Source organism: Alligator mississippiensis, chromosome 1 (assembly GCF_030867095.1).
Source record: "Alligator mississippiensis isolate rAllMis1 chromosome 1, rAllMis1, whole genome shotgun sequence".
Classification (NCBI taxonomy): Eukaryota; Metazoa; Chordata; order Crocodylia; family Alligatoridae; genus Alligator; species Alligator mississippiensis.
The window spans coordinates 361,161,773-361,189,703 of NC_081824.1; the positions used below are offsets into that span (position 1 = coordinate 361,161,773).

At 40.4% G+C, this 27,931-nt stretch overlaps 1 protein-coding gene across 3 annotated transcripts; it reads right to left on the minus strand.

Annotated features, from left to right (window-relative positions):
* Nucleotides 1-2,256: 2,256 nt before the first annotated feature.
* Nucleotides 2,257-24,976, minus strand: ERCC5 (ERCC excision repair 5, endonuclease). Of its 3 annotated transcripts, none has more exons than XM_059721096.1 (16): nucleotides 24,869-24,976; nucleotides 24,164-24,298; nucleotides 22,428-22,603; nucleotides 21,725-21,840; nucleotides 21,538-21,630; nucleotides 20,821-20,881; nucleotides 18,426-18,569; nucleotides 16,878-17,121; nucleotides 15,671-16,615; nucleotides 13,116-13,378; nucleotides 12,522-12,641; nucleotides 10,487-10,700; nucleotides 8,664-8,808; nucleotides 5,238-5,440; nucleotides 4,511-4,593; nucleotides 2,257-2,922 (listed from the first exon to the last, which is right to left on the minus strand). In XM_059721096.1, exons 2-16 carry the CDS (start codon nucleotides 24,249-24,251, stop codon nucleotides 2,347-2,349), a joined length of 3,471 nt encoding a protein of 1,156 aa, XP_059577079.1. In that variant the 5' UTR covers nucleotides 24,252-24,298; nucleotides 24,869-24,976; the 3' UTR covers nucleotides 2,257-2,346. The 3 variants fall into 3 exon arrangements, with proteins under 3 accessions (XP_059577079.1, XP_059577080.1, XP_059577078.1); XM_059721097.1 differs by having other exon boundaries at nucleotides 16,914-17,121; nucleotides 24,164-24,430; nucleotides 24,869-24,974; XM_059721095.1 differs by having other exon boundaries at nucleotides 24,164-24,430; nucleotides 24,869-24,974.
* Between the last annotated feature and the right edge of the window lie 2,955 nt (nucleotides 24,977-27,931).

Below are 27,931 nucleotides of genomic sequence, written 5' to 3' on the forward strand. Positions count from 1 at the left end.
TGCCGGAGAGGGTGCTGACTAGTGCAAATATCGTGTGTGAAATGCTAGACTCTTTGGAACCATAAAGTGAAATCCGAGCAAGGTCACTTTCATCATTCTGAGGTAGATTCCATGTTAATTGTACATTGTGTCGACTCTGCAAGGTATTTAATGTTTCGTTGCCATTTTCAGCTACGTAGAAACATGGAAAGGACACATATATAGGAAATGAGGCGATAGACGTGTTCACTTGCTAGTACGGAGAAAATATGGAGCAACAGGGGTGAGTCCAAGAGCACTGCTCCCCGGCTGGAGTGCCACAGTTGCCTCAAAGGTATGTTCTCCAGCCAGTGGGTGATAGATGCTACTCCTTTGCTTCCCTCTGCCCCCCCTGGGAGGCTATTAGTGATACAACCTCCTTGCTGCAACTGCATCCACCAGATGCTGGCAGCGGCATCAGGCAGACACAGCCTCTCTGCCACTGATTAGGAAGGACATCCACAGCAAACAGCAACAGCAGCAGCTGTTCCCACTATCACCATGAGTACAAGAGCACTAGCTATTGCCAGTGCTCCTGTGGTGGTGGTGCCAGTGGCAAGGCTCCGTGACAACTTGCCATGGCTGGGCAGGCTGTCATGGAGCCAGGAAAAGTGGACTGTGGAATTCCAGGGGTCTGAAAGATCCTCTGTAGCACTGCTACAACTGTCCATACATTGCATGTGGTGCTACAAGATGCAGTGCTATGGGTACTAGGGGTATGTGGGGCCAAGGGCATATCAGACTGTGTGCAGCTGTGGTGGCGGGGGAAGTGTGCGGCAGCGGCACTGGCAAGCAGCCAGAGCACGGAGCTGGGGCGGGTAGCCAGAGCAGTGCGGGGCAGGGACGGGAGTAGCAAGCAGCCAGAATGTGAAGCCAGCAGCATGTGGAATGGTGGCGCCCTCAGGGCCTGTACGGCACTATACGTGGGGCCCCCCCAAAAGCGCAGGGCCCAGGGCGTTCACCCCAATTTGCCCTCCCCAGGGACGGCTCTGGCTACAGGTATGTTCCCCTTTGGAAAAGAAACATTTGTGTGGCACTACAGTTGGTGTGAACATTCACTTTCTGTAGCACTGCTTGGACACTTGCAGCACTACAGATGTATGTTTAAGTTTCCATTCAGAAAGGAGACCAAGTAGGACCAAACCACCAATAAACTTTGTTTCTGAACACAAAAGCTAGGAAAAAATTGGACATAGTGTTAAAAAGATAGAATTAGACCAGTTTTACCTTATCTGCAAATAAGGTCATGCTATGAGGTATCTCATAGCATGACCCACCAGACCAACTACTAGGTAGTTCTGTCCACTTTGCTTCTTGACCTGGTAGTTTGCAAACATGTTTTCCCATTACCAACCCCAGACTTCCAAAGCTTTGAATGGTTCCTGAACTTGCAGAGAATGCTACTGAAGTTGGAAAAACACAGTAAACATAGCTAGGGAAAAAAGGGAGGAAGGTATGTTTCAGACTAGCAGGTTCCTGCTATATGAGAAAATAATATAGGAAGAGAGGGAAAAAAAAACAAACTAAGAGATCTGTATTTTTGAAGCAGTCTTCACTAATCAAAGAACTGCTGGGAAGTGATAAACAGAAGGACAACAGAAAGGGAAGTTAGGCAGAAAAAATAAAGTTAGAGCAATTTAGATATTTTACATAGTAGCAAGTAGTGTTAAGTTACAAGACAGTCTAAATTCCTCACTACACTTGATCTGAGCCTTCAAGAGGCCGAGAAGCTGATCTGGGCCTATAGACAAATCCTGCCATAACAGAAGTCATAACACTTCTGAAGACAGATCATGTTATGCCATTTAAGATGTAATTATTATATAGACAATTATGATTCTTATTGCCACTTGTGTATCCCATAAACAAGATATTCCATTGGGACTTATTCTGCATCAAGAATGATTCAGCAAACAATATACTTCTGAAGAAGAGAAAGCAAAAAAGTACTGGCTGAACTGATTTTGCTTCTCCCTATATTAAGAAATTGCATAAGTCACTTGACTAATTTTGCTTAAGTAGGAAATTGAGAGAATGAGAAATAGTGACACAATACAATTATCTTAGATTACTCCAAAGTAATTTCAGTCTCATGCCCAGTTTTACATCCCTAATGCAGAAATCTTCACTTAGTAAAAAACAGAACTCATAAACAACCATGCTGAAAAAACGTAGTTCAAGATGCTAAAGATGTCTCCTATTCTTGTCACAGAGTTAATGTAATATAAAAACAAAAACTAACAGAAGATAATTTAGGTTTATTTTTTCCAGAAGAAAATTCATTAGATATTTGAAGTCAGACATGATCATAAAACAACATATACGTGGTTAGTACTTGGTCTTTTTTCTTCCTCTCATACACTGCGATTTTCTTTTTTTGTCTTCAAACACAGATTTGGCAGTCACCATGACTATGTCTTTTTCTTTTCCATCTTCACCACTTGAACTACTGTTCTCTTCCTCTTTACTACGCTCTGGTTTTGCAGCAGTTTTCTTTACGTTTGACTCCTTACCAGTTTTCTTTCTTTTGCTCTTACTTACAACCTTATTGTCTAATTCCTCCACTGAAGACCCACTGGATGATTCTGAGAGTTGTACATTCCCAACGAAACCACCTCCATAGAAATTCTCCTCCTTGGATTTTGAAACTTTTTTCCTTTTTCCATTTTTGCTTTGTACTGTGGTACCTTGATCATTTGTGCATTGTATAGGCATATTTTCTTTTCTTTTCTCAGGTTGTTTCAGCTTTCCTTCCATAACAGCAGTAGCCTTTTGAACTTCCTCCTCCTCCTCTTCTTTTTCCTTTCTTTGCATACAAGTCACAGCTCTACGAAGTCTCTGGCTCTTAATAGCCCTTTTTTCATGTTGTGCTAGCCTGAAGAATGAATCAATTCGAAGTTGAGTCTACAAGAAAACAAAACAATTAAAAAGATAAAGTTTGAACTCTTCAGTGATAGGCATTATATAAACAACTAGAATAGATACTTTTTTACTCCTGCTGAAATTACTGCATAATCAAATAAAATATTAATCACAAGTAGTAAGATTCCGAAGAGTAAGAACTATCACAGTATAGTCTAAAAAACGTAAATGGGAAAGGACTCTAAATTCCCTTTACATTTTATAAATACTGGGTGTGTTTACACGTGTTATTAATATGACCGAATAAACTCTGATGCAGATTGCGCTGGATTTTATTGTTCCCAGGTGCCGCATTTACATATGCACCTGGGACCGCAGCACATTGAGCTGGGTCAGAGCAGCCCCTGGCTGATAAGAGGCCCAGCAATCCAGCCTGCCAGCCTTGAGCTGCTCTGACCTGGTTCAACATGCTGCGGAGGGGCTGACTGGGGCATGAAGGTGCTCCAGTGAGGGCAGGCAGCTCCCTCAGTGAAGTACACTCATGCCCCAGCCAGTTCCGTCAGTATCTACATATGTGGTACAGCACACTAAATAATGTTGCCGCAGGATAATCTTGTGTTTACAAGTACTAATCTACAGTGGTATCTATTAGTTTACTGTGGCCTAAGAGGGCCACATGTGTAGATGCTGAGATTTTACTGCAGGGCTAATTAGACAACTACATAGTAAACATCTCATATAGATGCGCCCACTGTGTTCATTCTTATGACAATACATTGAATGATATTAACAATTATTTAATACAAGTAGAGTTCTCACATATTTTCAAGAACACAATTTCAAATGAAAAGGTATTAATGCAATAAGATTCCTTTCCTGAATTGTGCTTTTCATTTGTACAAAACCAGGACAAAAATGTTACCACTTGATCAAGTTACTTTAATTCGCACTTCTGTATTTTAAGGGTTAACTGCATTATTTCTTATGAGAATTACAATTACAAATCATTAAGAATGTCTATACAGATTTAAAAGTGATCAGTACATCTGAGATCCATGAATGTATCTGCTATCCTCCTGAAACAGATGACACATGTATGTAAAACACACACATTTTGTATAGGGAATACAGCATCAATCAGCCAAAAAATATTTGGGCAATTTATGAAAATCATTCACGTAAGATTAGATTTAAAAACAGCAAAGCTAATCGTAGGTGGTCAAACAGAACCCTGAACTTGTGAACTGAAACAAAAGAAATAGATTCTTAAATATTATTTACTATTTTACAGCCTTAAAATTATACTAGATGCCCCACATTTCACAGAAACTGTACAATATAAACAACATAAAATAATAGCCAAGAGATGGCACCATAAGCGCTCTTTATTTTAAGCTGTGACTTGTATCTACTATTAACTGTAACAATATAAAAATGGACTATTTTTTCTGCTGACTTACAAATCATAAAAACTCATGGTTCTTATGGAATGCAGGAGATGCATTAGCAGAATTTGACCCAGAGGCTGGCAAATAATGCACTTTTGGGTAAAGCTTTATTGGCTATTTTTAAAATACTGCCACTTTCAACTAGCTAAAGCAAAGTAAAATGCACCACTAATATGGATTACCTGTTCCGAGTTTAGCTGTTTTATTACAGGCAACAAGACTTCATCTGTCTTTGTTCTAGTCCAGCCAAAATGATTCAGGCAGAATGTGCAGGCAGTTAAGGTTCAACAAAAAAATGGTAACATTTCTTACAAAAACTAAACATACAAAATGAAACTTCCTTGTGTAACAAAGCACTGGGAAAATAGCTACCAAAAAGATTTTGTGCTGTAAGCATAAAGATTAATATTAAAGGCTGATGGATCCATGTCCTACTTAGCTATTTGCAATATTATCCAAAATGTCTTCAGAACAGGTTTTTTTTCTATTACTGAGCATACTGAGTATCTCAAGCTAATGAAAAGTTCTCTGGTTATGTACACAATATTGTTATAAAACATACAAACCATCAAAAACCTAATATTTGTATGTACATAAATCAAAGGCTTCACTTTTTTAAGACAGAAAATTAGCTATAATCTGCCTACTACTGCAAGGGATGCTAAGTAAATACTGAATGCATCACTGATGCTTCCACTTTTCAGCTGGGAGGTAAAATCCTTTTCACATCACCTCCACAAGTAAATTTCACAGGCTGGAAGGTCCCACCTCACACAAATGAGACAAAGGCAAATTTGATTCTCTGTTACTGACTTTGCTAACTAGTCTCACATGTTTTGGTTTTTGTTTTTGTTTTTTTAAAATCAAACCAACTTTCTCACAGTTTGTCAGAGGTGACAGTTAAAAGATATTCTCTGATTTCTTCTACATCAGGCCTTCCCCAGATAAATGATCCTTTTCTTTCATCCACCACAGGTTTCCAATAAGCTTCTGCGACTGCTGGATTTGGGAAGCCAGAAAAAAGCTGCAGCTGCCGCAATTTTTTCTTTACTTTGGTATCATGTGGATTGGGTCTTATTTTCTTATTCTTCTGAGCTTCAGTCCACCACTCACTGAAAGTATAGGAGGAGAGAGATATTCAAGTTTATTTAAAATGCAATTAGAATGCCAAGAGTAATCAAGCTCATTTCAGTTTGTTTCTGCCAAGAACACCCTGGACACTACCGATTTCCAGACAAATAAAGGTGGCATGATATAACAGAGGACAAAAAGACAGCAGCATGCCACAAGTGGGTCAAGGCAGTCTTTGGTCATGAACTGATTCAGACAAATATATTCAACCAGATTCCTGACACCATAACAGAAATAGCACAATAACAGAAATGGTTTAAGAATTTTAACTATATGGAAGGGTAATGGCTTAACAGGGTGGCTTAGGAAGAGTGTTCTGCATGCAAAAGATTCTTGAACGACTTTTGAAGCAAAATCTGACTCCTCTCCCTACTCTCTAATTAATAAGTCATGGTTACAGTTACTTGAGGTTTGACCACTTCTAAGCAGACCTCCATAAGTTTTTATAAATTTGGCTCTAGCATAATTTACTATGGATTTATAAATAAATTTATTAGAAAATGTGGAAGTCATCCTACTTACTAATTTCCTTCCTTCTAGTAACACCTCTGCATATCACCGATGGGTTAAACCATTCAGTGCAAATGCTTTGAAGGAAATGCTGGTCCCTGCCCTCATACCAGAAGACTTCTAAAAGTTAGAAGGAAAATTACATATATAATATGAACAGCTGAAAATGCAATCTAATCATAAATGTACATATGTTACATATAGAAAATTAAGATTACAAAAATCAAGCATTCAAAAATTAGTTAATGTCCAAATTAAAGCTGCCTGAATACTATTAAGCCAAGCCCTTTGTGCATATGCTTAAAAATTTCAATTATTTGAGCATCAGTTACTTGAACAGAACCCCGTCTTCACTGAGCAAGCAAGATGGATGGTGCTGAGTGAATGAAGAACTACTCAACGTTTCTTGCTATGTAAGTCATCATTCAATGTGTGGCCCCTTGCAATTAGTTGCACACCATCCAAAACCTGCAATACAATTTCTTGATAGGTTTTAATATAACACTTTTTTATAATACTAACAAGCTTACTCTAACAATGCTTGGAAAGGCAGGAAGGCTTAATCATCCCTGTTTTATAGCTGAAGAACTTAGTTGACGAATTGATGCACAGAGAGATTTAAATTAAGATTGTCAAAAGTGTCAGTTAATTTTGAATGCCCAAGCTGGTACATTTAAGATCTGATTTTTCAGAGTACTTTGCACGTTCAATGCTACAAAAATGTTCCATATACAGCTCCCTACAGCTTCAGTTGCAGATGCCTGATAATTCTGCAAGTGTGACTCAAATGACTTCAAAATGAGCACCTAGGAAATGATGGACAGACTATGAATATTTTGTTTTCAATTACTTGTTCAGTATCCCACTGGAACTATGTGAAATGGAGAGGAACAGAATTCAATTCACTTGGACAACGCTCAGCTGCCTAAAGTAAAAGACTATCTTCTCTCCCTGTAGTTCCCTGCTTCATTCACTGCACGTATTCCAAATTCAGCAACAAAACAGCATGCAGTCTATAGAGTGCTTCACTATGTAACCCTGATTCATTCCCAAAGCACAACCCATCCTAAGGACTGAGAGAGGCAGGGGCTGTATAGAAAAAACAGCACATGCTTATGTTATTAATGACTGTATATTGATATGTCTGCACAACAGGGTCACAATTAAGGCTGCATAGTCAACCTTAAGTCTAGCTTTGTCTAACTTTTGAGAGCCTGACCCGATTGATAACCTAATGTTCTTTTAAAGCAGATTTTTTAAAAGAAAAATATGAATACAGAAATTCTACTATGTGGATCCACACTGACCACCTGACACAGTCATCGGCAAGAACAGAAAACTTACATCCATAACACAGACCTTTAACTCTTGAACTTATGAGTGACTGATAGCAGCAACAAGCTATTGTATCTACATTAAATAGGGCCTAGAAAGGAAGAAGAACCACCCTTCACCAGTAGATTTTGAAGCAACAGCTGACAAAAATGCAGAGATTCAGGAATTCTATTTTAGCCTCTGAAATAGAATGGGTCTTAGTGGCTACTGACTCCTCTTCACACATCCATCTAATCAGTCTTCCCAGGTTCAAATTTACTTGTCCTTCCCTAGTCTGTCCGTCTCTCTTTCAGGCAGTCTATTCCCTATTCTTCAGTCTCCTTCCTCTACTAACAAGTTATCACACGCTTTTTTTAAACTCAGGGGGACACAATTGGTTTCATTCGGAGTCCAGATCTGAAATGAACTCTTGAAGCAGTTTTATTTATATTTGGGAAAAAAAAAGGTATTTTACTGTTACATAACAATATCATCTTACTTGTGATTTGAACTAGAGATCATATTTGTAACATGTAATCATATTTTTTTTTAGTAATTTGTCCTGCTTACCTATATTCACATCTTTCTTTATATGTACAGCTCCTACCCCTGGATTGCAAGGATTAAGCAGAAAAGGGTGGGGGTCACTCCAAGCCCAGGAAAACCAGATCCAGGATGCTGGGATGAACTATGGGGATAACAGGTTGAACTACAGCCCCCAGGCTTCTTTGAGGGCTAGCAGAAAGGAAAGTGGGAAAGAGGAGCTACAGTGTGGAGGTTATTTTGCCAGAAGCCAGTGTGGCTTGAGTAGGGAGCAGACCTCACTCTCCAATATGTTCCAAACACCACTGAATGAGGCCCCGGGGAGATTGTGGAGGAGCCTGGTCTGACTGCAGCTGGGAGAAAGACTGACTTCCCCACAAGGAGACCCCAACACAGAGAGAAAGTGAAAAGTGCTACAGAACAGAGCCTGAGTAGCACTGAAAAGGCTACAAAAGTTAGTGTGGTCAACGTGACTGTGGAAGCCCTTGTGTGGTAGAAGTCTTTGTGGCATCTAGGACAGCTTGGGCTGTGCACAAAGTAAAGATTCTCACCCCAAAGGGTCCTTTTTACACTGTTTGGAGTTTGGGTTTTAAACTGTGCTATTGAAAGGGGTAATTCTGTTATCAGGTTTCCATACTGGTTTACAGCTTGTGGTTCCAATGACTATGGGTGTAAATAAATCCAACTTGTTTGTAGCCTCTTGTTAAATCAAGGTAGCTTTGGGGACAGTGAGCTATCACTGCCATAAACCTGCACCCCCTCACAAGAAGGATTACACATGTTAATGCAAAGTATAATCATCAGTATTATAGAAAGTAAGACAAAAAGACATCATACGTGAATTTTAAGAGAGGCTCCATTCCATGCCCAGGAAATTCATTTAAAATCTCCATTGCTGTTACACAGCCAACACTTGGGATCCCTTCAGTGTAATCACTTCCAAGCAGGTAGGCCAAATTAATTAGCCTGCTTCGATCTAACCCTGTAGGACAGATTGTATAAACCAGATATTACACTCTGAATGTAAGTTTTAGTTTCCCACAGACAACAAGAGCACATTAACTGAACAACAGGGAAAAGAATAAGCTTGCAAGGAACACTGAGTCGAGGTCACCACCTGCTCTACCATACACTTGAACAGTGCAAACACATTACTGGTGATCCAAATATCAGCAACTGCATTCAAGTTCTGTATATAAAATGATTATGAAATTAGCTTAACAGATGCATTCAACCCATTTCAAAGCCTAAATCTTGTCTTTGTTAAAGCAAGTTTCTAAACTCTCCGCAGCAGGAATTTTGCCCAAATAAAGACTGAGCAAAAGTTGGAATTAAGCAGAAATCCTTTAATACGGGAACATCAAACTCATTTGGCCCTGTAGGCTGGATGTGGGCCATGAGGCTTCTTGCGGGGCATACAGCCCATCTCAGTCAGTGGCAAGAGTGGCAGTGGCATCATACCCCTGTCCCAACAAGTGCTGGGCTCATCAGCACAACAGCTTTGGCAGCAAGGGGGTTTACCACTGCATTCACTCACCCTACCCCCACCAGAAGACCCATAGCCTGCAGGCCAATGTTTGATACCCAGGTCTAATACAATAAGTGACACCAAGGTGAAATATTTAATAAATTTAGCTATCTGCTGCAACTAACCATCTTTTAGTTAAAACAATAATTTTTTTTTCAATCATTGCTCCTACATCAGCAATTAAAAAAACAAACAGACAAAAAAACCCACACACTTATCCCTGTTTAATTAGTAATGAAAGACCTTTCTACAAAGTGAGTTAACCCACTAAATTCCCTCATAACAGAACACTTGTCCATATGTTCAATATAAACCACTACTTGCACAGGTTTAAACAAACTGAATTAAAAGGACATATAGGCTGCATCCAGACAAGCGTGGACATTTAGCTCCCTAAGGAATGTCCATGCCATGCACACGTTGGTGCATGGTAAGTTACCCCGGGGGCGGTAGGTGAGGCAGGGACGAGCACTGTGCTGGCCCCAGCAGCCTTACCTGGGGGCCTCCTGGGGCTGCAACAGCAGCGATCCTGACGGGCAGAGCCTGGCTGGCAGCCACAGCATGGCTCCAGGCAGCTTGACTCTGCTTTTCAGTAGCACGCGCTGCCTGTGCATGTGCTGCTCTTTTTTTTTTTTTTTTGCCCTACACAGGTTTTGGGTTTTTTTGACTCCTGGATATAAAATAACTCCCCCAAAAACGGAGCAGTGGGGGAAAAAAAGCGGAGCAGCACACACACAGGCAGTGAGCCCTTGCAGTGCAGAGAGCACCTGACTGTGTGATATATGGCGCTACAAATGTGTTTGCAGCACCACATACCACCAAGCCATATTCATCTGGATGCACCCACAGTCCTTTTTGTTTTCTCACAAAAAGTTATATTGACCTTTACCAGATCTCAGCCATGTATTTCATACACGTAGCCAGGATTACTATCATAATTAGGTCACTCCCCTTGCTGAAGACACAAAAAAAATGCTCTAAATTCAAAGAGATTATTTACCACTAGACTCAACACTGAATAAACTACATGTGCTTCTGAACTCTTTCCAGAAAAGTCATAATTGTAACAGTTTAACAGATCCAAGCTATCTATTGAAACAAATGTATCCAGCACACAAATACTTGGTCTTACCTAGTTGATTTTGAAAGTCCACATACTGATAATATTCTACATACTTGTTTTGACTGAAGAAATTTTTATAAACATGACGTGCCCCAAACAGCCAAATATCACTGTCATCGGTGATTGTTCCAGAAGTTTGGTCGGTAAGGTCCAAAACAGCACACTGGGCCTCTGCCTCCATTGGAGCTTCTATGTAAGGAATTCCAAACAGACGAAGAAGTTCCTAAAGGTAAGAAAGGTGTTAATACTTCAACTTGAAAGGACAGCTTAACTCGTCCTGCTTTGCATTTGGAAAAAAGTATTAATATATGTATTACAAAACTTCATTTTCATTATGACCATTTAAGTGATAATTTTGAGAATTTTGATTTCTACATGCTCAGGTCCACATATCCATAAAACATGGGCAAAGTCTAAGTCTGTAGTAAGCAAGGCCTAGTGCTAATACTTCAAAAGCAAAACAAAAATCAAATCATATCAGCTACCAGCAAGACTTCACATGATCATAATTTCTTTAAAATAAAAATGAACAGAGAGCTTGTAAATCTTGTATGGTAAATGTAAGGGCAATTACTATGTTTTAAACTTCAGCTAATCACTTCTTGCTTTTTTCAAAAAAACAGTACACTTCAACAGTATAGTGTGTTTAAAATTTATCAATTCAAATAGCACTAGACACAACCTGCAGTTGCTTCATTGTATAAAGGATTTTCATTTTAATTCACGGTGCATCTATGTATCAGTTGCCTATCGGATCGGTACTGATAGAAGTGGAAATGACATTAATCGGCTATCAGCATTTTTGGACCACTGTAGCTGATAATGTTTACTGATAATTATGCCTTCTGGCCAGGGCCCTGGATACCTAGGTTCCCTCCCCCTGTGGGGCCAGGGCCTCCAGATGCCTGGGTTCCTTCAGGAAAGCTGGGTTTCCTCTTGCAGGCAGGCAACATTTTAGCCTGCAAGGGGTCCTATTTGGGGCTGCTGGGAGTGAGACAGAGGAGGCACCACGTGTGTGTAGCTGCATGCATGGACATGGCCAGGAATGCAGCTAGACAGTGTAGAGAGCAGCTCCCTCCAGGTAAGTTTATGGAGGGAAAGGGGCATAAGGGACAGAAGGGGTGTGCGAGGGGTGTCCATCGAGGCCCCCACGATGAGGGAGGGAGTGGGGCAGGGACTAGGAGTGCTGCCCAATCAGGGCAGTGCATGGGACCCAGGGCTGGGGCAGGAAATAGGACAGCACCACGGGCGGATCATCCAGGAGGTATGGGGGAACAGAGGGGGAAGCAGCTCCCCACCACTGTGTGCACCCCCTGGGAAGGTGTGGGGAGGTATGTGCCCCCCAACATTTGTGTGCAGAGCAGATGCAGACTGCCCATTGTGGGCTTGGGGCTCTCTACTCTCCTGCCTTTCCCTCAGGAATCCCGTACCAGCTGCATACCGTCTGCCTGCCCAGGTGGGCAGGGGGTGCATGGCCAATGTGGGGCACCCAGGGCAAAGGCAGCAGAATGGAGAGCGCCAAGCCCACAGTGGGCAGCCCACATCCGCCCTCACCCCATTCAGCTCTGCTCCACTTAAAAGCATCCCCATGCTTAAAAATGGTGGTGGCAGTGCTTGAACTTAGGCTGATTCAACAAGCTTTCGTTCAAGTGCCCCGCTGCCATTTTAAAGTGCCAGGACGCTGATACATGTGACGCAGGAGGCTGCTGAAGTGCACAAAAAAAAAAAAAAGGTCAATTTATGTTAATAAATCAGTTATCGGATTGGCACTGGCTGATATCGTTGGTTAATAATTAGCTACCAGTATCAGCCAAAAAACATCTTTAATCGGTGCACCCCTAATTTTCATGCATTTTGAATCTCAGATAAAAGTGTTCCTCTTTCAGTATTCTACCAAGTAGGCTGAATGAAACAGTGACCTATAATTACATAAAATGTTTTTCATAAAAACTTTATGAAAAATACCTGACAATGTTTGACCTTCCAAGCAGTACAAGAAGTGAATATTTTTTCTAAATGTACCAGTGCCTTCAACAAACATTACCTGACTTTCCAAGAACATCTGTCCTGTTACGGTAGCAGCAATGCGCTCCTGCTGTTGTTTTTCAGCCTGAAGCATGTTTTGTTCAACAGAAAGGTTGTTTTCCAGGACCTCTAATTCTTCCTGCATAATACAATGAAATAAAAGTTGGGACATGCCACTGCTAGAGTGCCTTAAATGCCTAAGTGTACATAATTCTTTCAGGTATAATTACCCTAGGAGCCTCTGCTCCAATAACTCACACATGCTTGTAGGTTTTCATTGCTCCTTAGTGAAATAAATCATAAAAATGTGAACAGGCTTGTGAGTAGTGCTTTTCACATTGATTTCACCTGCAATTATAGCTGCTGTATTTGAAAGCTACGTAATATATTAGGCCTGATTTTTCAAAATAGAGTATTTTTCAAAGAAAAATCAGGCCCAATATTTATGTAGCTTTCAAAAAGACAAACGAATAAAAAAATGGAAGCCAGTAATACATATAGTGGTGCACAACAGATCTGCTGAAGTTTCCATTCAGTAGTTTCCTACAGAAAAAACATTTCCTGAAGCTTACTTTATTACTTATTCAATACAACTCAACAAAAGAATCCTTACCAAACTAATATTTTGCCACTCATCCGCTGCATCTTCCCCATCTCTTTTAGTTTCGGGATCCTGAGAAATAGACAACTGTACTTCTTCAGAGTTTTTCTGGACATTCTCCGTGGCACCATCTTCTTCGTTGCTGTCCTCTTGTACAGAAGCTGGTTCATCAGCTAGCTTCTCATTATATTCAATAGAAGCATGCAGGGTTCTTAATGTAGCACCATGACATTCAGCATCTTTACTACTTTCACTGTCCACTTCAATAAAGCTGTCTGCAAAAGAAAAAAAAAGAAGTTTAATTTCTTCCTCACAGAGAGGAGGGCAGGACTCCATGACACGCACACAAATTCTAGAGGTACGTTTGTTTTTTATTTCCCTCAAATCCAGATCTATGCTCCAGAGTGCTACTAAGCAGCCTTACCACATTAGACAGGGTTCAGGTTTTTCTCTAGCAGTATTTTCTCATGGTTTCTGCAAGTACATTTACTTTTTGCCTCCCTTCCAAGAACGTTATGTCCTATGCATGCAGAATTAAACATGATCTGTCAGAACTAGCTTAAGCTGACAGCAATGAATTTTATAAAAGCTTGAATGCTTACATAGATCAACTGAAAATTTCTCTTTGAAGTATCTGTATTGGTCTTTTTGCCCATTCAATTCAGTGTTCAATTTTTAATATTGTTGTTTTGAATTGTGGACGAATGTGTTTATTTCTCTCCATTTAGTAGAGAGTCTTCAGGTTTAATGGTGATAGAAGTAGTACAGCTATTAAACTAAATAAAAATCTGTGCTGTTTCAGGAAATCTGAAGCTATTAGGAGGGCATATATAACATTAACCAGCCTTTACATTAAAGCAGTTTTTGATTATTTTGGAATAGGGGAATGAGAAAGTAGGGAGGGAATGTGTATCCATGAGTACGTGTATGTGTTCACACACACACATATACAGGTTTTCCCCTTCAGTTCCCTTCTGGGATGACATTAAATGAATTCAGGATAGACAAGCTCTGATTAAATAATTCCATCAGAAACCCTTAAGATATATCTTTATAGTCCAGATATAATGAAATCACAGTGAGAGCAGCAGATTCTGATTCATGTGATAACATCAGTCTTAAACCCTCATACCTGCTAGCATCTCTGGGGTGGTTTACTGAAGTTGATTCAAATGCAGAAGAAACTATTCATTACTTCATATATGAAGCTGTGTTTTGTCAGTTGGGCAATGATATTGTGCCATTATGTAATAGCAGCACACAGAGGAGAAAAATTAGCACAAAAAATGGCAGTTTGAAATCTATTATTATGTAGAAAAAATAAGACAGCTCAAAAATAAGTGTTAACTAAAATATCCCTACCATAAAGAAAGATCTAAAGTATCTGATCATATTATGAATTTACAAGATTTACTTTAGGGGAAAGAAAAATAGAAGCATATTTCCCCCTTCACTTACATGAGAGAAAGGGAGCAATTCATTAGTTACATCTGACTAGTTCAGCATGTACAAAAAGAAAAGTAACTCCAAGACGAGCCATACACTTGCCATTAAACCTCAGCGTGTTACGTATGAAGGAGCAACAACTGCCTTCCAGATTCCACCTAAAACCCATATTCCAGAGTAGCTGAGCTTATACTCCTTTGCTCTCCTGTCACATAATTCTCTCACCCCTGCAGGGTGGGATCCAGGTGCAGCAGATAGGTGAGCCCATGGTGTCACTCTCAGAAGCACTGTGACTCACGGGGTGAAAACAACTAAGTGGCTGCTCACCAATATACAGTTTTCCTAATTTTTTTAAAGCAGGATCTAGACAAACTGGAAAAGAACCTACGAAATGCCCACTACTGAGAGACTGACAGCCATTCTTAAGAAAAATGAGTTAGATAAGAAATAACTGAATCAATACCTCTCACTTCAAATTAGCGAGTAAATATTTTTTCCTCCCTAAAATTAACATATAAAATTCCCATGTAAAAATAGCCTGGCACACAAAAACAGGGTTTTCCTGTTTACAAGAGGCTACACATTTACTATTATCCAAGTAATATTAGCAAAACCTGGGGGAACGTTTGTTCACCAAAGCGCCCCAAGGGATGACGAGGTCGAACGGTTATAAACTACTGCAAGACCATTTCAGGCTGGACATAAGGAAGAATTTCTTTACTGTCTGAGCCCCCAAGGTCTGGAATAGCCTGCCATTGGAGGTGGTTCAAGCACCTACATTGAACAGCTTCAAGAGTAAATTGGATGCTTATGTTGCTGGGATCCTATGACCCCAGATGACTTCCTGCCCTTTGGGCGGGGGGCTGGACTTGATGATCTTCCGAGGTCCCTTCCAGCCCTAATGTCTATGATAGCTATGAATTTTTTTTTTAAATAAATAATCGCAAGGCATTATCTAACAGATATTTTAAAATGTGTTCATTTCTACTAAAAGATCATAACCTTTTCAGGGCAGGGACTTTATTTTCTTACATACCTGTTCAGTACTTAACATAGTGGGGCCCTAATTCTGACTGGAACCTTGACCACTATGCCAAAACTAGTATTTAAACAACACATACCATCAGAATCACTGTCTTCAGGTTGCAATTTCCCTTCATCTTTTTCCTCCTTTGAACTTGATACCTCTGGGATAAGTTTCAGTTCATGCTGTACCTCAGATAGATTCTTCTCTGCTTGTGGAATCATCTTGTGTAAATCTTCAGATTCCCCACTTTTGGAAATGTCTATAGTTTCCAAATTAGCTGTAGCTACTGACATAGTCTGTATTTGGAAACCTACTGTTTTCTGTATGCAAAGGTTCACACTCTCATTTTGCAAGGAGCTTGCATCCATTTTTGAAGCGTGTTCCATTTCTTTTTTTTCATTTATTCTAATACTTTTCAAGGAGTCATTTTTAACATCAGTTGTGCTCATGCCTTTGGCTGCAATCTGATTCTTTTCTAACCCATGATTTCTTTGGTCTACTTCATCACCTGGCAGAATTACTGTATTTGCTGAATGAACTGTAGACAAAGGTAGCGGTTCACTCCCTTCCTTTACTTTAGAAATCTCATCTTCCTCATCTGAACTACTAATAAGACATTCCTTCACCTCTGACCTTTCCATCTGTGCTCCATCACCACTAGTGGGAATAACTGTTCTTGCATCATCATCACCACCACCACCATCGCTCAGAGCTTTCTGAATAGCTTGGAGTGTCCTTGGTGATATACTGCCTTCATCTGTTTTAGAACAGAGATAGGTTTGGGACAAATTTAGCTGCCTTTTATTTTCATCCTCTGGCTCCTCTTCTGAACTGCTTTCTAGCATAGCTGCCTGGATTGCAAACAAAGTTCGTGGAGAAGGTGGTGCTGCGACTGCATTGCTCTCCTTCTCTAACTTCTCAGATGAAGATGGCTTTACATCAGTTTGCATTTCTTTAAATATTTTATTAGATTTAGTACATGAAGAATGCCCAGAAGGAGTTTCCAAGTCTTTACTAGTATCTTCTTTTGTTTGAATACCTGAAAATGAAAACAAAGACTGCTATAGTTTCATAGATAACCTTTTAAAAAAAATAATAAAGGAAATTAAAAATAGTAAGCTAATGTCAACAAGCCAGTCTTATATAATCCTATTTTGATGCAATTAATGGTGACCGTTACAGCTTATTCTACATAAAGTATTAAGTATACATTCCTGAGGAACAAGCTCTAATCTCATATGCTTGAAATTTTTCCACAGCCCAAGCAGCAATAAAAACATCACAAAGACAGAATTTCTTACACAGAGGTTTCAAGAAGTGAATTAACATTGTAAAACCTTTGATGAGGATGTAGTGAGATGTATCTTCAGAGACTACTCTCTTAGTTTCCACTTCTTTCACAAAGCCCCCTTCATTTTCATATTGGGTTTGGATTTCACCTGAGTGCTGCTGACTCATCTCTTTTTCCACATGTTCTATGTGCCGATTGAGGCTGTTTTTTTTGAGCAAGCCTCTAAGTTGGTACTGTGAGAAGTCAGTGGACTCCTAAAGCAAATAAGATTAAAAATTAAATGAGCTAAATGTAAATACAATGCAACCAATCCATTTTCAAGCGAGCGTGTTTACTGCATTCTGGGACAGAGTTGCAAAATACTGTTTTGTTTTTCATTACTTTCTGGCACATCTTGCTGCTGACTGCAGCACACCCAACTAATAATGATATTCTTGTGTTAATTTAATTCAATATAAAACTGACAAATGTTATTTGACAAGAAAGGTTTAGAACATTGCTCAAATGCACTGAGGGAGCTCTCACATGATCAGAAAGAAAAAAAAACAAACAAACACATTTGCCAAAAGATGGTCCCAAGCTCAAAAGCAAATATGAAAGAAAAAGTGGGTTATTTCAAGCAGTTGCCTATTATGGCAGACAGTGCTGCAAGTTTCAACCTAAGTTGCCTTGTAACACAACACCTATTGTGTTTTAAAATAATCCTGGACTCCGAAACTGGATTCTAACAATGGCCCTATAGGCCACATCCAGATGAGTGTGGACATTTGGTTCCCTGGGGACAACTAGCAGCAGAGCACCTTGTGCCGCTACTAGTTGTCTCTGGGGAACGCCTATGTCATGCGTGCTCTGAAGCGCAGCAGGTTACCCCAGGTGGGGAAGGGGAGGCTGGGGCCAGCACTGGGCTAGCCCCAGCAGCCTTACATGGGGCCCTGGGAGCCTCCTGGGGCTGCAGCAGCAGTGATCCTTCTGCTCAGAGCCTGGCCAGCAGCTGTAGGGCAGCTCCAGCTGGCCAGGCTCCAGTTCCAGCTGGCCAGGCTCCAGTTCTGAGCAGTGCATGTTGCCTCCGCTCTGCTTTTCTTTTTGCACGGGTTTTTTTGACCCGTGGGTATCCAGGGGTTAAAAAAACCCAAACAAACAAACAAAAAAAACTCAGCACAGCTCCCTCTCATTTGGATGCAGCCACAGGGTTCAATATTGTTTGTGTCTCAACTTATGCATCATGTTCACTTGCTTTATGAATATGGAGGTAGTTTCCAAACTGCCAGCTCTGCAGGCAACCTAGAAGCATGGAAGTTAACCAGTGCTCTATCTTTGCCAGTAAGAAGTTTCTAAAAATAGTAATTTATCAGATAACCCTGGTAATGATGCATAAACCACAATAAAATCTGTCTATTCTTGCAAAACTGTCTTGGCTCTACAATTTTAGAAGTTAAAGGGTGACTCTGAAATAACAGGGAGCAGATTTAAATAAGGAATACTTTATATAAGATACTAATGCATTGCTCAACTAATGGCTAGTTTCTATCCCAATGGAGTATAAAAATTAAACTTTTACCTCGGGCATTGCTTCAAATAGCGTTCTTCTTCGCTTTGTAAACTCCTTCATGTCAGTTAAAATTTCATGTTTTACTTCTGGTGGCAGGCTGCTGAAGTCTTCCGATTCAATATCTACAGAATGAGGATTTGCGAAGAATTCTTCCTATTAGAAGTAAAATTACAAGACACAAATACTCATTTCACCATGACAACGCACATATACAGTTTGTTATTCAAAACCAAACGCAGTGACACATACAGTAGTTAGGTCTATCAAAGCAAAAGTTAACATAAAGCCCAATTGTTATCATAGATATCAAATTATACTAGAATGGGAGTCTTCTTGATAGTATTCTAATAAAGACTTTTAGCCTGACAAAGGCAAATACTGAAATTATTTGATAACACAGATATAGAGGGAAAATTTATGAGTCAAGATTTCTGTAACAAAACAACATAGATTTGGCATATATTCCAAAAAACAATCTTTCATGTACAGTGATTCTGATTTTCATGTTTTCAGGAAAATCTCTTTTCTTCTTTTGGATTCTGGGAGACTATTTAGTATGTCTTACTAAAAAGGATGATCTGATTAGCACTGTTATCTTTGGTTATTGGATGGAAGAAAACTTTTAAAAATTGCATTCACTAATACACTTTGCTGACATGAAGCAATTCTTTTTTTGTTTGTATTCTATTGTTTCGTATACAAGAAAGGAGATGAAAGGAAGCATGGGATCTGTTTGTGAAAAATAAAAAATGTAAGTGTTTCAACATAAGTTTATATATGATCAATTAAAAGCATAGCTATTGAATATGTTGTAGTCTATATAAAAAAACATTTACTTTAAAAATAAAAATCATTCTTGTCTTTTTTCTTCACAAGTCTAAGGAAACTAGTTGAAATAGTTTCCCAGTCCTGGAAATATTTTATTGCCACAATGTTTCTAACTCTTTCAAAGGTCGCATAATATTAGAGCTATAAGAGACAGTCATAGCCAATTGTTTAAAAAAAAAATTGTGCTGTTACTGCAAGTTAATTATGTGAAACTACTGAAGTTCTGTGAAGTTTCTATGAATATTAAGATTATGAAAACATTTATGTTGAAACAACATTAACTACTTTGGACATACATGGCACCTATACATGTGCTTCAGGGAGGGAGGCATTTTAATTAGAGCAGTTCTTGGGAGCTGCTCTAATTAAAAGACTCCCACAGCATCTTGTGTATTCAGTATCCTGCATTTCAGAAAGGCAGTGGGGTATGCTAACTAAAGCTCATTCAATAGAACTTTAACTAAAGTGCTCCCATTGCCTTTTTGACATGCAGAGTCCCACATTTAAAAAAAAGGGGGCTTCAACTAAAGCTCAATCGACAAGCTTTAAGTTAAAGCACCCCCGCTGCCATTTTAAATGCGGGGATGCTAAATACATGAGATGCTGCAGCATGCTGGAGCGTTATGATTAGAACAGTTCATTTAACATTTCATCAACTTTGCTCTCACATGTTCTAATCAGAATGCATTGGAGCATGTGTAAAAGTGCCCACAATTCGAATCCTGAAAATGGAAACCTACACCCACATGAAACTACACTACATACACTGAGCACATAAGTACAGCTGCATGTACAAGAACATAGGTAAACCCCACACTGGAAACATCTACATGTGTATTAAATTTAATACCTCCAATGTAAGGTACTAAATAAATGTGCGTTAGGCTGCACAGTAGCAAACGCACATCATTTTTAGGTGATGTTTAATGCACAGTAGCCTATTTTACTACAAATCAGCGTAACAGCACTTTTTTATGTGCCGCTTTAATGCACAATAAAATAGGCTAGTCCTCATTAAACATGTGCAGACACAACCACTCTGTCCTAAAGTGCTTGAAAGTCTAGACTAGCATATACAACATACAGGGAGAATGGAAGGGTATGAAAATTATTCAAAGAGGGAAAGGAAAGAGGAATTGTTTGAAGGGATGAATTTTAAAAGCGATTTGAAAGTCAGATAGGCAACATCTGCTTATGGGAGAAAGGAAATTAAAACTAAAGGAAAACAATCAAGTGAAAATATTTGAAATTAAGACTGGGAGGATTCCAGTATCTTCATGTAATTTATTTGCTGAAAGACCAACTGCAAAAATACAAATATTTAAGTTTCTTCCAGGTTGTATAACATTACCTTTTTTTAAAGATCGTGAAACAAAATCTGGGCGCACAGTCTGTAGCTCTCCACTAATATAATATGTATTTCAACATTTTCTGATTAGCAAAAATTCAAAATGCAAAGTTTTAATCATTCCTTCTTTGGACAGACAATGATATTTGGGTACTAGTAAATTAAGTGGGACAGATCTCACTCACTTTGAACATTTTCACAAGTACAAAGCAATTAAAATGTAATTACCTGCAATATTTGTTTTTGACTCATTCTTTCTTCCCACTCTTTTTCACCTTCCTCCTCCGAGCTAAAATTACAGAAGGAAAGAAAGAAAATGACAAATAAGGAAGGGGTATTGTTTTTCCTCCACAGGGACAAATTCAATTTGAGGAGAAGCAGAGGAGCCTTACCCTACAGTTTGCTTGCAAACAGAAACATTTAAGATGTTATCTCAGTTGAAGCCAATAATAAAAAAAAGGACTGGAACAGAATAAGATTGCGATCATCATAACAGAGAAAATGAGATCTCTTTCAGTCAAATAAGAACCAGGTCAATTGCAACCTAAAACAACGATCTAACAGGGGCTTCATACTACCCCTTAAGAAAATATCTAAAGCAAAATTTAGCCACATAAAGAACACCTCACTTCTGCTAGTCATCTTAAAAAAGAAGGAGCCGAAAATTGGATAGGCATAGAGATTGAACCAGCCCTTCCATCAAAAGAAGTCACTTCAAACCAAGTGGAGGCAAATTGAAAAATAAGCTTTCCTATACTACCTATATCAGTTACCCTCCCATAGATAACACTGGAGACTGAATTCTTCAGTTTATTAGCCCCAACCTTTTTTATGAGCATTAAATTAAAGCAGACACACTTACAACTTTAAAAAGATTTCAAAATCTTTGAATAGTGGGTTTTACTTTACTATACTAAACAGAGCTAAACTTAAGAGTTAGCTTACCTATTTTTTTCTTCTTCTGGTAAAGAAGGTAGTGCATACATATCATCAATTTCTTCTCTTCGAACTTGTGTAATACTCGGCAATGCTTCATTGCTTAAGAAAAAGTTTAAGCCATGATTAATGCCTAAACAAAACCTTACAAGCCATGAAGAAATAACAGGGGGCGGGGAACTATTTCTGCTCTTGCCTTTTGCCTGTTAAAGCAGTTTTGATAGCTTGTCTTTTCAGAAAAGTTTTCAAGAGCTTGTCTGCAGTTTTCTTCGAATCACTGACTGCTATATCCTTTCTTTGTCTTCGTTTAGCCTGCAAGTGAGAACCATATAAATGAGAACCACTATGTTTCATTAAAATCATGTTCCTTGTTAACTGAAGATACTCCTCCAATGAATTATTCTGTAAACAAAAGTGGCATGGAAGACATATTTCCTTTTAAATAGTTTCATTTTCTTGTATTAATGGACACATGTTTCATATCATGCTTTCATAAATGCTAGAAGCTAAATTATTCATGTATAGTTACACAACATAAATCTGCAGCCTTTATGAAGGCAAAATTCCCCCTTAGAATTCAGAAGCTGCTAAACTTTTCTCCTCTCCCGCATGTTCAGTCTGCCAAGAAAGCAATACAGACCCTACAGACTCCCAAAGGTCCTTCCCTTGGGCTGCAAAAGACTTCTCTGCTGCCAAACATCCAGACACATTGGGGGCCCTGCAGGCTGGATGACAGCCCCACAGGCCAGAGATTGAGCATAACTAAAGGAGAGAACTTAATTTAGTGCAGAAGTGGGCACCTTCTCTTGAAAATTTCTTATAACAAATTTCCATCCTGTTTTTCAGTATAAACATATATTTTACAAATATGACATAAAACTATTTTAAAAAGTACAAACCAAGGTTTGCCTCTTCAGTAGTGGTGCTTCTCCATCAAAAACAAAGACAGGACGAATTCGAAAAAACAACATTTTGCAAAGTCGATGGAACAAAATGAGAAGGTGAGCATTTTGTATGGGATTCCCATGACGATCCCTGGATCCTTTTACTGCTTGGTTCAACCAAATACTAATATCTGAAAGGATGGTTAAGAAAAATAAAAGTGCCATCTTACAGGCTCATTTAATTGATGTTGACCACTCTATGCTATTGATTTATTTAGATCTAAATCTTGTCTACTGCTCCAAGATCAAATAACTAGATTTATGTGAATGCCAGATTATCCAAGGATCTGTAAAGCTGGGAAGGAAAGAAATTCTTACCATCGCCCACGCCAAGTAGCAGCAATGAAGGCCAATGCAGCCAAAATTACCACTCCTATTGTTCTTGCAAATAAATGGAGTCTAACAGCTTTCATCCAAGTTAACAAGGAACTTTGAATTAATTTTCTATTTATATGCCTGTTTTAGTCCAAGCAAGTTTCAGCATTGCCTATATCAATGCATTTATGTAACACAGAATCCTACCAGCTGTCATTTATGTGAGGGATCTGTGACATGAGAAGTCTCATATCTAAAAACCAAGAACAGACAGTTGTCATTATCCCACGGTACCTTCATTTATAACTAGTAATCCACCAAGGTAACTATAGGATTATTAATTAGCTCCAGTGACATACACACACTAAAAATAAAATGCTTAGAATGCTGACTAGAGTTTTTATTCTGAAAAAACACATCCTCATTTTCTGCAGCTTTGCCAATATTCTTATTATTTCTCAGTCCAGATTCCTGCTCTATGCAACTTCTGCCATAAACAAAACTGTTACCTTTTGGCCCAATTTTGAAAAGGTCAACAATTATGCTTTGTAGCAGGAATGTCTAACTTACCGGCATGCTCCAAACTGGATCCAGACTGCAGAACTCCTTATGGGCCATATCCAGACCTCAAGGAGCCTTTCAGTCTAGATCTGGACCCAGCAGTAGGACAAATGGTGGTGGCAGCAGCAGTGCAAGGGTAATGCAGCTGTCACTCATCTCCCCCCAACACGCAGGATCCATGCCCTGGATTTCTGCACCCAGATGTGCAGGATGTATTCTCTCTCACATAACTGAAACATTTAACTCTGCAAAATTTACAGAACAAGCTTGTTAAAGCACCCTTTGCCAGTTAGTTTTTCTACTCAGAAAATTTCAGTAAGCCAAGATGAGAGCAGTATCATGCCTGCTTTGAATTATTTTGCTGGACTCAAATGAGGGCACATTTTCCTCTTTTCAGAACAGGACAGATAAACCCACATCTTGTAACAAGAGAAATGCATCAGTAACAATAAATGACTCTTGATCTGATTCAATATGCATTTTAACTCCTAAAAACAGAAATCTGGAGTGCATTTAATAGAGGCTGACAAGACTGTCACGAAAGTTTACCAGATGAGAGGTAAAATCTATTGGACCTTGATGACAATCATTGGGGGGAGGGGGAAAGAGAGGTATATATGCACATATACAAATGTATTTTGGGTCTCCATACAAAACAAAAATATATGTCTGTATGCGTATACAGTCGCCTGTCAAAAAAATACATACATCTGTCATGATTTAATATTAAATAGAAAACAACAGCAAATCAAATGAACTGCTTAAAATATTGCTCTTTACAAGCTAAGTACATCAACACTGGGCTTTAAGGATACCAACAGCAAGAATCTTTCCTTCCAGTGTTTCTGGGTTTATAGGTCTTCCCGCACACTCCAGCAGTTTCCAAAGTCCTTGGACTCCCATCGCTCTTCCTTAATTTTTTTCTTTTTTTCTTTTCAGAGACTGAATCTCTGGGAAATGACGGAATATATTTACTTCACGGTCAGAAAAATCCTGCTTATGAACATGGATGTTTGCTATTGATGAGGGAGCTAAGGGCACGGCCTCCAGATCAAAACTGCGTAGACCTTAAATGCTAGAGACTGCAAGTGAGAGAGGAAGAGTGGAAAAAAAAAACCCTGGTCAGACCCAGCTCACTCTCCCTTGCAGCATCCACTCACTGTGGCACTGACACTGGGCAAGACGGAGCTGCAGTCTGACCAAGCAATGGCAGGTCTGATGCTCTGATGACAAACATGTCTGTTCGTAACAGGAAGAAGGCATAAAAAGCTTATGCTGGGGAGGAAGGAGAGCGACGCCAGATTACTGGGGGCTACTGGGAATCAGTCAGGGATGACTCAAGATCTTCCCAGGGTTATAATCGAATAGGAAAATACACTCCAACCCCCTCCATCCCCACTCCTCCTGTATCCTCACCTCTACCCACTATGTCCACCCCTATGCCTATCCCTATCCCCACCCCCACCCCGGACGGTGCCTGGGACCCAATGCACAGCCCTGAAGAGCCAAGTCTCACTCACCCCAGGCAGCGCCCAAGGCTCCCCGTCTCCACAACAGCCAGTTAGGCCCCATGCGGGCGCCAGCCCTGCAGAGAAGCTGGGAGCTCCGCCCTCAGGGCCCCGCCCCTGTCCTGTAGGATCCCATCCGCCGAGGGGTCACTGCGCTTGCGCAGGCCCGGCGGCTCCACGCTGCCCACTGGGAAGTGTAGTCCCGAGGCCGAACCCCTCCCTTTTCCCTGCGTGCTCTGAGCATGCGCGCGGCCCGCTGCTGTCTGCCCGCCTCATTCTCCACCCACCAGGTCTCCGGTTAGTGGGGCGTTGCGCGCTCTTGCCCCTCAGCCCGGGGCACGTGGGTGAGGGGTTGACCATGCTGAGGGCACCCGACCTCTCTCTGCTGAGGAGGATTTGGGCCAAGGCAGCCACGAGAGCGGGGCCCTTCCCAACACCGAGGGGAACCACAGAGTAGAAAACATTTTATTCCATGCACAAAATTGTCTAAGTCTCCGGGGGCGGGGGGCGGTTGACTACCGAAAGCAGCAGCCCACAAACCCCCACGCCGTCCTGGACAGGCCCTCAGGCACACACAGATCCTGAGGCATGGGGCACCGGCTTTTGGATACGGTTGTAACGGCTCAGGGATGTTGGTTATAGCAGTGTTGCTCTAAAGACGTGGGCAGACACAACTATTGGGGTAGAGGTGCCAGCTTTTATTAGACCACCTAGATAGCTCCAAAAAGGGGAATTAAAAAAGCAAAGAAATGTGTTTGCAACTATCTAGGTAGCCTAATAAAAGATGCACCTCTATCCCAGGAGTAACTGCTCAAGGGTGTTGGGGCAAGTGCTTCTGTTAGCCCCAATGGAAAGGGCTTCTTACGGACACCTGAAGAAATAAATCCTCTGCTGGCACAAAGGTATCTCATAGGGCTGCCCCTTGGTTCCTTATTCCCAGTTCCTTTTTCAAAGCTAATTGATCCCCAATAAAAGCTTGTTATTCATGAATTACACATTCCAAAGAGAGAAAATTTCATCAGCTATGTATGTTTACTAATTATTATCTAAAATAATGTCCTGCATGAAGTAGAGAGCCCTCAGTGCGGATTAGATTAGGATGGGATTGGGGGGCAAAATACTTATTAATTAGAATAGGATTATGGGGCAAAATACCCCAGACTCCAGGTCAATGCCACCAGGGGACTCTCCCTAAGAGCCCTGAGCGCTGTCCTGCCCAGCCCAAAGCACAGTTTGGCTGTGCCAGGCTGCTAACTGACAGCCTCCCCATGCCCACAGTACTAAATATACAGGCTGGAATAAGGAACTGGTTTGGGGGCTGGGATTATGGCTGGAAATCCTTTTTGGGCCACCTCACACCATACCTCTGAGCCTCCACGGGACTCTCCTGAAGAACTCTGACCAGAGCCTTGCCTGGCCCAAGGCCCAATTGGGCCCTGCCGGGCTGCCAACTAATAGCCCCCCGTGCTATCGGGGGGCTCTGAACAGCAAAGGCAGGTCCTATCAGACCAACCTAGTGGCTTTCTATGACCAGGTCACAAGATCCTTGGACGCAGGTGTCGCGGTGGACAGTCTTTCTGGACTTTAGGAAGGCCTTCAACACTGTCTCTCACCCCATCCTCATTAAAAAATTAGGAGATTGTGGTGTTGATGCCTACATAGTCAGATGGGTCACCAATTGGCTGGAGGGTTGCACCCAGAGAGTAGTGGGGGATGGGTTATTTTCGACCTGGAGGGATGTGGGCAGTGGGATCCCCCAGGGTTGGGTCCTCAGGCCCACACTTCAACATCTTCATCAGCCTCTTGAAGTCTCAGATCATAGTATCATGTAGACCCCCTACAGAGCACTTTATTCAGGAGCGCTTTTAATCTGAAGAGTTAATTGAAAACATCCAGGGAGTGTCTGGAATCTTTTCCTTTTGCCCACACCTGTGTTTTTCATCAAACACCAACCTGGGTTTGACCTACAGCCACACCGACCTGGGTTAAAGAGCCCAGTCAACCCTACAATGGAGTGGATTTTGGTGCCACAATGTTTTGGAAGCGTTTACTGCACGAGAGATAAGTCTAATATCTCCCTCTAAGGTGCTCTTCTGCACAAGGCCATTGGCACCCTAAAGGTTGCCAGGTTATTTAACCACCATCCAGCACTTGGCATTAACAATCATGGGTAGTACCTTCTACAGTAGCTTATGGTAGCAGGCAAACACGACCTGACCTGCATTAGCACCAGTACAATGTTCTTAATTCCCTGAGTGAGACTTTGGTAAGCATTTAAGTATCCATGTGTATCCTTGCAGATGTCCTTATTGTTGCTAAGACATTCATACAGCAGCAACATGGCTTGGTACACTTTCCTTCTGAAGAGCTTCGGAGAACTCTTCTTCAGTTGTTGGTGTATCTCCACATCCTACCTTTTCTAATTCTGAAAGTCTATCATAGTAATGCCAGCTCTCAGTTCAACCAAGTTTGTGGAAATATTCAAAATGCTCACTAATGTGTGTTACGGCAACTACTTTGTACCTACAATGACAAAACCTTTGTTCTAGTGAACTCTGATAAATTTGCACGCCTCATATTTTCTGTTGAACTAACAGGACTGGTGACATGTTTTAACTAGCACCATATTACCTACTTAAATACAGAAGACCTAAATGCAAGATACAAAAAAGAGATTTAGGGGGCAAGGGAACAGGATACTACTATCTCTGAAAAGCCAGCAAGTGTCATTTGAGAAGGCATGGTTTGGTAATTTTATATAAAGGTATGTATATGGTTTTATTTCAATTTACTTAATTTAATCACACCCTTCTTCAAACATAGGAAGTATCTGATGCTCTGAGACTACAAAGAATAAGAGAAGCTAAGAGTGTGACAGGATGTCAGTAAGAATGTAATTATGTAGAAATAAGGAAAACAAAAGGTAAAACAGGGAAAGGAGGAGGAGGTGAATAAAGGAGAAAAGGCACGAGGGGGAAAAGTATAAAAGGTTTTACCTGACCTTTTATACTTTTCTTTTTCCTCCCTCTTCTCTCCTTTTCTACCCTTTGTCTTCCTAATTTCCACCCTTTTCCT

Excerpts from the sequence above, each read along its gene's own strand:
- ERCC5 (XM_059721096.1), bottom strand. The coding sequence starts at position 24,251 with ATGGGAGTCCAAGGACTTTGGAAACTGCTGGAGTGTGCGGGAAGACCT. Across the intron at positions 20,882-21,537 it reads CCAGAAGAAGAAAAAAATAG|CTCGGAGGAGGAAGGTGAAA; the intron begins GTAAGCTAACTC and ends CTGTAATTTTAG. Across the intron at positions 13,379-15,670 it reads TGAAGACAGTGATTCTGATG|ACAGCTTTATTGAAGTGGAC; the intron begins GTATGTGTTGTT and ends TTTCTTTTGCAG.